At 31.9% G+C, this 7849-nt stretch overlaps 1 protein-coding gene across 1 annotated transcript; it reads left to right on the forward strand.

Annotated features, from left to right (window-relative positions):
- The first annotated feature begins 273 nt into the window (after positions 1–273).
- Positions 274–6244, forward strand: LOC116130437 (serine carboxypeptidase-like 18). The gene is made up of 14 exons (XM_031416187.1): positions 274–401; positions 485–630; positions 4102–4176; positions 4263–4384; positions 4476–4500; positions 4658–4692; positions 4776–4877; positions 4957–5043; positions 5131–5286; positions 5374–5445; positions 5530–5648; positions 5727–5840; positions 5926–5989; positions 6161–6244. Exons 1-14 carry the CDS (start codon positions 280–282, stop codon positions 6242–6244), a joined length of 1323 nt encoding a protein of 440 aa, XP_031272047.1. The 5' UTR covers positions 274–279.
- Positions 6245–7849: the final 1605 nt, after the last annotated feature.

Here is a 7849-nt window from a genome sequence, read left to right on the forward strand (position 1 = left end):
TTATTGGTGTACCAAAATTTCAAGTTTCAACTTTGAAGGGCAGTTGAACAAACAAATATTTAACACATGTCGTCTTCGGGTTACAGGCAATCGAGAAAAAGGGACATAAATCAAAATCAAAATCTCCAAAATACAACCAGTTGGTCATAAAATGAATGTATCCTATATTTGAAGAAAGCTGACGCATGGTTCTTGCATCCAGGAAACGTTTCTTCTTCATTTAAACACATTTATATTTTGGGGCTCCTTAATTTGCTCTGGCAACTTGCCGGGTAAGACATGAAAAACTCTTTCTGGGTATGCTTTGTTCTACTGATTTTCTCTTCCGGATGTGTAGCTCAATCGATTGTAGAGTCACTACCTGGCTATCCCGGAAAGCTTCCATTCAAACTAGAAACAGGGTGAGTTGTGTATTTATTTGTTTATTTATTTCTTCTTCTAGTTAATTTAGAAAATTAATGAGTGAGAAATGGGTTGTATTCAGATATGTGAGTGTGGGAGAATTGGATGAAGTGCAGTTGTTTTATTACTTTATCGAGTCGGAAAGAAACCCAGTGAGGGATCCTTTGCTACTATGGCTTACTGGAGGCCCTGGTTGTTCTGGTTTCTCCGGTCTTGCATTTGAAGTGGGTATGTTCTTCATCCAATTCTTTTTAGTTTTATCATGAAACAACATATTATAAATCATGAGTTTGAATTACATAAATTTCAAAGAATAATATCAATTATTTAATGTACATTTTAATTCTTTATATCAAAGGTTTAAGTGAATTGTTGTTGTTGGTAATGTTGAAACGTTGACAGAGGACAGGAGTTGAGGATCTAATTTGGTAGTTTAAAGAGTTCTAGTTAGAGAGTGGGTGGTTTCAATATTTGATTGAATATAAATTAGGTGGGCCGTGGGAGAGTACATCAAAGATTTCTCGTACGACATGATTGGGAGTCTCCATTTCATTTACCACCCTTTTCGGGCCATTGGCAGTTGCTACCACAAACATAACTTCATCTATAATTCTTTCAAAAACTTTATTAAAAATGAAAAAGATTACAAAATATTCAAAAACAATCAATTAAAAATATTTGTTTATTTATGTATAAGACTAAAAGGGTAATTTTGGAGGATTTAACAAATATTTTAAAAGTATTTGGCTCCGTTTTGCACATTATTTCTACCCATATTCTTAATCTTATTCCCAAAATATTATTTGTTTTGTTATTTGAGAAATATTATATATTTTTTAATTAATTTTAGACCCTTTAAGTTTATTAATTTCATAAATACCCCTAAAAAGTTTAAAAATTAAAAAAACACCCTCACCCACCCATACTTGCCAGATTCCGGCAACCACCATCAATGGTAGCCGGAATCTGTCACAACGGCCTACAAACGATCAGAATTTGCCGCTAATTCACTGATATGGCCTTTTTCGGCCAAATCCATAGTAAATCTGGCAAAAAAAAGCCAGATATGGCCGTCATTGACGGTCAACAACGGCCAAATCTTGGCCATCATTGACCGAAAATGACTACCATATCTTTAGCCGTAGATCTGGCCTTTTCCAACCAGATCTGTGGTAGATCTGGCCAGAAAAGGCCATATCGACGCCCTACTCATCAAATCTGACCGGTCTGCATCGTAACATTCCGGCGGTGGTGGCCGGAATCTGGCACTATGGGTGGGTAGGGGTATTTTTGTCATTTTACAAAAAATTTATATATTGAGGTGTTTAGTTAAATTAGCAAACCTAGAGGGGTTTTTTGTAAATTTTTAAATTTTACCTTGTAATACTCCCCTATTCAACTACCCAATATTATTCCCAAAATCCTATCCAAAATAATAAAACAAACGGACCCTTTATAATTCTAAAAGTAAATTTACATAAAAATACTAATGAAAATATTAAAAGTGAAAAAAAAATCCAGAAACCCCCTTGTTTGTTTAACTTTTCAAACTCTATTCTATTCTACTATCCTATCCTAAACAATGAAAAACGTGTTTACTTTAATATTGACTAGGGGTGTTCAAAAGAACTGATTGGAACTGGAACCAGTGGGTACCCAGGGTTTGATTCTGGTTCCTACCCGAAACCGGCCGTCAACGGGTACGTTCCGGTTCTAAATTTTTGGAACCGTTACTGTGTGGTTCCAAAACCAGAACTAGGAATCAAGACTAATATAAAATAAAATTAAAAAGTAGGGGGGTTAATAAAAACTTTTGTAGAAAAAGTAATGTGAATACATTTATATTTATATTTCATAACATTTAAAGTAAGTTAGTTTGACTTTTAAGAATCTACCTTTACAAAGTAATGGAGTTGGTAATTTTGAATTTATAATTTGTAATTTTATTTTTGTTAACAAGTGCCAGGTGGGAGGGTATTTGTGAGTTTTTAAGAATTTTTTTTTCATTTTAAAAACTTTTGGGGGGGAATTGTAATTTTATCGGGTACCCAGGATCGGAACCAGAACCGTTGTTACAGGTTTCGGTTCTGGGTATCTAGGAACCAGAACCGTCGGCTCCGGTTCCAGTTCCAAATTTCAAGGAACTGTCGATTCCGGTTCCTTCAAAAAGTGCAGGGTACCCAGAACCGAACACCCCTAATATTGACTATTCAATTCAAAATTCAATCATATTCTATTCAACTCAAAACATTTAACAATTACCTTTCACAATAAAAGTTTATAAATTAACAAAAACACCCCGACCCACCCAAGACATCATCACCAGCTAGCAACTACTGCTAGCCGTCACCGGAATGATGCACGATCGGTTGGATTTGGCATATTGTGCGTCGATTTGGCCATTTCAACCAGATCCACCTTGGATCTAGCCGTTGACGATGACCATATCTTGGCTGTCGTTGACGGGTAGATTTTGGCCATTAACGACGTCTGGAAATCTAGTCGTCAACGACGGCCAGATTTTGGTCGTAGATCTGGACATTTCCTACTAGATACACAACGGATCTGGCCAAAAAATACAAGATTAGCTCACGACCAACTAGATCCAGCTGATCGTGCATCATTCCAGTGGTGGTGGCTGACAGACGGTTGGGTGGGTGGGGGTGTTTTTGTTAATTTATAAACTTTTATTATGAGAGTGTTTAGCTAAATTAACAAATATAGGGGGTTAAAAAAATCTAAACATTTTCAGAAAATGTTTTTTAATAATGTACAAAACACACTCTCATAACCATATCTATCCTATTTAGAATATGATATCAGAAATCATATTCAAAAAAGTATACCAAACAAGCCCTGGTTGTCAACCTCAACATATCACCAACAATACATAAAGAAATTTAGAAGACAATTTATTCATCAGCATTGGCACTAGTGACAATGTCGATAATTGTGAAGATTCACTTCAACATCTTTCTTTCCCTCCTTGCAAATCAATTGTTTCCAATGCTAGAGGTTTTAAAAAAAAAAAAAAAAACAAAAAAAAAACAAAAAAAAAAAAAAAACACTTAGAAAAAATTTATATTTTGTATTTATAACTCTAAAATAGGTAATTAAATTTTATTTTTTGTATTTTATGAATAATTAAAAAAATCAATAGACTCAATATTTGCATCTTCATGGAGATGATTGAGATAAAATTCAATTGTGTTTGTCTGTTGACAATGCTCAATATAAATCTACATTTTGATGGAGTCATATATCAATATTTTACATGACAGTGAGATATTTTAATTGAATTTGGTTTAGTGCCGAACTCAAATAGTATTAGTGTAATTAAATTTCAGTCATATAATGTTGTTCGTTGAGAGTAACCGATTATATGATATCAGGCTTGAGGGTCCAAATTTAGCGTATCATGATTGCCTGATATGGCCCAAAATATGTCGTCTTGAAAAAGAAAATTAAATATTTCTTGACTGTAATTTAATATATTTTTGTTTGTTCATGATATTGTCTCACCATTAACATAGTATATGTCTGTGTGCTGCCATGCCTATGATGTATAAAGATAGCTTGGAGAATGCAATCTTCCAAATAGTAAAATTCTAAGCTATTAATTGGGTAATTAAGCAGTTATAATTGTTTTTTTTTTTTTTTTTTTTTTTTTTTTTTTTTTTTTTTTGTGAATATACATAGGTCCACTACTTTATGATTATAAGGCTTTCAATGGGAGCTTGCCATCATTTGTGATAATCAATACTCTGGACTCAGGTAATTCTCATTAAATTATTCTCTCTTTATATGGAAATTGTGAAACTCGTTTCTTTGGCTAAGGCAAAGTGGGGGTAATTTTGCAGATTGCAACATGATATTTCTGGATGCACCGGTGGGCACCGGCTTCTCCTACTCCACAACCCAGAAAGGATGGCATTCCTCTGACACACTTTCAACCAAAGCAATCTACGAATTTCTAAGGAAGGTGAGGACACACACCCTGAAACAATGTAAATGCCTTAAATATTTCCTACTTAGATAATTTTTACAAAAGAATATTTTCTATGTTGATGCAGTGGATCCTGGAACATCCCAGATTTAGCAGAATCCTCTTTACATAACCGGTGATTCCTATTCGGCATGATCGTTCCCATGGTCACTTATAATAGCAAAGGGTATGCGTTATCTTTGAAAAGTAATGCTTAAAGTGAAATTTTTGTCAAGTAATACTTAAATTTTAAGGGTTTTTTGTATAGGTAATATGGCTCAAAACATCCAATGTTGAATCTACAGGTACGAGTTTAATTAATTATTCACATCTTTTGGACACCGTTATCAGCTTTAATTTGGATACTTGTTGGTTATATTTGAAATAGGGTTACACGCTTGGCAACCCAGTAACAGATTTACACAATGATGAGAATTCAAGAGTTCAATATTTTTACCGCGTTGGACTTATATCAACTGAACTTTATGAGGTAATGAAAATTACCCACTATTTTTCACCCTTTAGCAATTGTACTTCATTTAATCCCATTTATTATTTGTTCACTTCAGTCAGTCAAACGGAGTTGTCAGGGGGAATATATTTCACCAAATATTCAAGACCCCCAATGCTTTAACGATATTGCACAAATAGCAATGGTAAGAGAAAGAAGAGCAAATATTTGTATTCATATCTTTTGACTATAAAGTGTACTCATGTTTATATTTGTAATTAATTAATTACAGTGCACTATAAAAGTAAACGACGCACAGATTTTGGAACCTAAGTGCAGTTTTGCATCTCCAAAGCCTCAGGGTCTTCATTGGGGACGCAAATTTTTCGACGATCTTCCCATTGATATAGCCTTTGCTTCAAGTAAACTTGAAGAAAATTGGTGTAGGGTAAACAATTTATTAATCCCTCGATCTTGTTCTCTCTTTTTAAACCTTAACCTGAATGGATGAATAGTTGACTATTATTTCTTACAGAATTCCAACTATGTGCTCTCATATATCTGGGCGAACGATCAATCTGTGCAACTAGCTCTTCACGTCAGAAACGTATGTAATTCAAATATCTAAATTCAAAGCGTGGAAAGGTAGGCTGAATTTTTTAATGTTGTTTCTCTTTTATGCTGCAATCAGGTAACTATAATTGATTGGAAGAGATGCAACAAAACGTTGGATTATGATAGTGATATCTTGAGCACGGTGTATTATCACAGAACACTAATGGCAATGGGCTATCGAGCTTTGATATACAGGTGTTTGACAGTATTTTTAGTTCTCAAAGATTTAATCTTGTTATTATTTGTGGCTTAATTTCAAACTTTCTATTGCAGTGGTGATCATGACATGATGATTCCATACACGGGTACACTTTCTTGGATCAAAACTCTCAATTTGAGTACCATTGATGGTTGGAGACCATGGTTCGTTGAGGGTCAAATTGCTGGGTTCGTCTCTAAATTTTCCTTTCTTTTTTATTTTTTATTTTATTTCAATTGACTCTCTCAGTTTTCCTTTTGTTTTACTTCATAGATTCACAATGAAGCTTTCCGAAGCTGCTACTATTGGAGACGGTTTGGTTTTTGCAACTGTTAAGGTAACGTTGAGTCTAATTTTGTCTGGAATAATATTTACATAAACAAACTAATAATAAATGAAAGTTAAAAAAGAGTTAATAAATTTAAATGACGGGAGAAAATTATAAAATAGAGCTCAATTTTTATATAATTGGATTGAGATTAATATTTATTTTGTTTAATTTAAACAGGGAGGAGGTCACACAGCTCCAGAGTATAAGCCTAAGGAATGTCTTCAAATGGTTGATAGGTGGTTATCTTATTACTTTCTGTAGCAATAGCTCCATCATTTTTCAAATATTGCAGTAATGGAGGTTGTTTTAGAGAGAATCTAATTATATTTCGTGAGGCATTTCTCACAAAATTATTCATATGGCTTCGTAACTATGTATTGTAAACATTACAATAATTTTATAATTATTGTAACTCTTGTGGAAGTACTAGATTACAGAGTAAATGGTGAGTAAATTTTAGCAATATCTTTTTCTAGAAAAATAAACTAAGTCAATTAAGCTTGTACTTCAGTCTATAAATCAACTAGACATGGGCCCGTGCGGTACCCAGATATGTTTATTCAACATTTTTAAATTATAAACAAATTTATTCTAACAAAATAAGCTAATTAAATTAAGACATAATAATTATTAAATTATACAAATTTTAAAGTAAATATAAATTGTATATATATACAAAGTTATAAAATAAAATTAATAATTGTACCTGTATAATTATTAATATCAATTATACGTAGATATCATTAAATCATTCATCCAACTTGATAAGATTACCTGAATATTATATGGTTTAATTGTATTTTCAGAATTATCACCTTGTACAATTGATATTATTTTTGTAGACATGTCATTGATATTCGATGTAAGTATTTTATCGTAAATCATATATGATATTTAATATCACTTGAATATTATCAAGATCAACTATTTAAGCTTAAAATTTATACTAACCTTCCACAATTTCTGTAACATATATTCATTTTCAAGTTGCATTGCGCGTGTATGTTTATTATATTTTTTTTTTACATTATTATTGGTTCTTTTTTGTTTTAAATATATATTTTTTTATATTAAAGTTCATTTTATATTGAATTGATAATTAAAAAATCAATAAATAAAATATCCACAAATTGAACTCAAAATATATATCATCATGGTTCTTCGCAAATATGTCACCATTTGACATTTGTAACAAAAGTTTAAAACTTTGTCAAGAAAAGCAAAAAAAAAATTGTAGGATAACCTATTGAATATTATTGATAAGTCTACAAATCAATCAGAGAAAGAAAAACCTTGTTGAAAAATGTGAACTTTTAAGCAAGAGACTTGCAAAGCCAAAGGAAAAAACTGATTTTGATCATTGACAAGAGAAAAAGAATTATTTTTATTTTTATTATTTTAGAAATAAAAAAAAAATTAAGAATGTTGAGAAGAGAACTCACATAGAAAGCAACAACAACTCCAACAGTATAATATGAAGGCAACTTAATTGAAGCATTAAAGAAGCCATGAAGACAAAGGTCATGTGACACAAATCCGTTTGCTGCAATTAGAATTAACCACAACCTGTAGCAAAAAAAACATTTGATGATAGCATCCTAAAGAAAGACGATAATTGTAAAATCCACAAATCAAACAACAAAATCAATCCAAAAATCAACAAAAAGAAATAGAACAAATACAATTAAAACTACATATCAATATTTGTTTTCCTTTGTCATCACTAAAATTGAATTTATTTTATGTGTGTGATGATAAAATGAATAGTTTGGCAATAGGTCTATAGTTATCCAAATTCATCGTATAATATATCAAATTAAAGCCCTATCTTTCTAGTTTCCAAATATTCAAATCGCTCATCAATTA

Source organism: Pistacia vera, unplaced genomic scaffold (assembly GCF_008641045.1).
Source record: "Pistacia vera cultivar Batoury unplaced genomic scaffold, PisVer_v2 Contig220, whole genome shotgun sequence".
NCBI classification, from domain to species: Eukaryota; Viridiplantae; Streptophyta; class Magnoliopsida; order Sapindales; family Anacardiaceae; genus Pistacia; species Pistacia vera.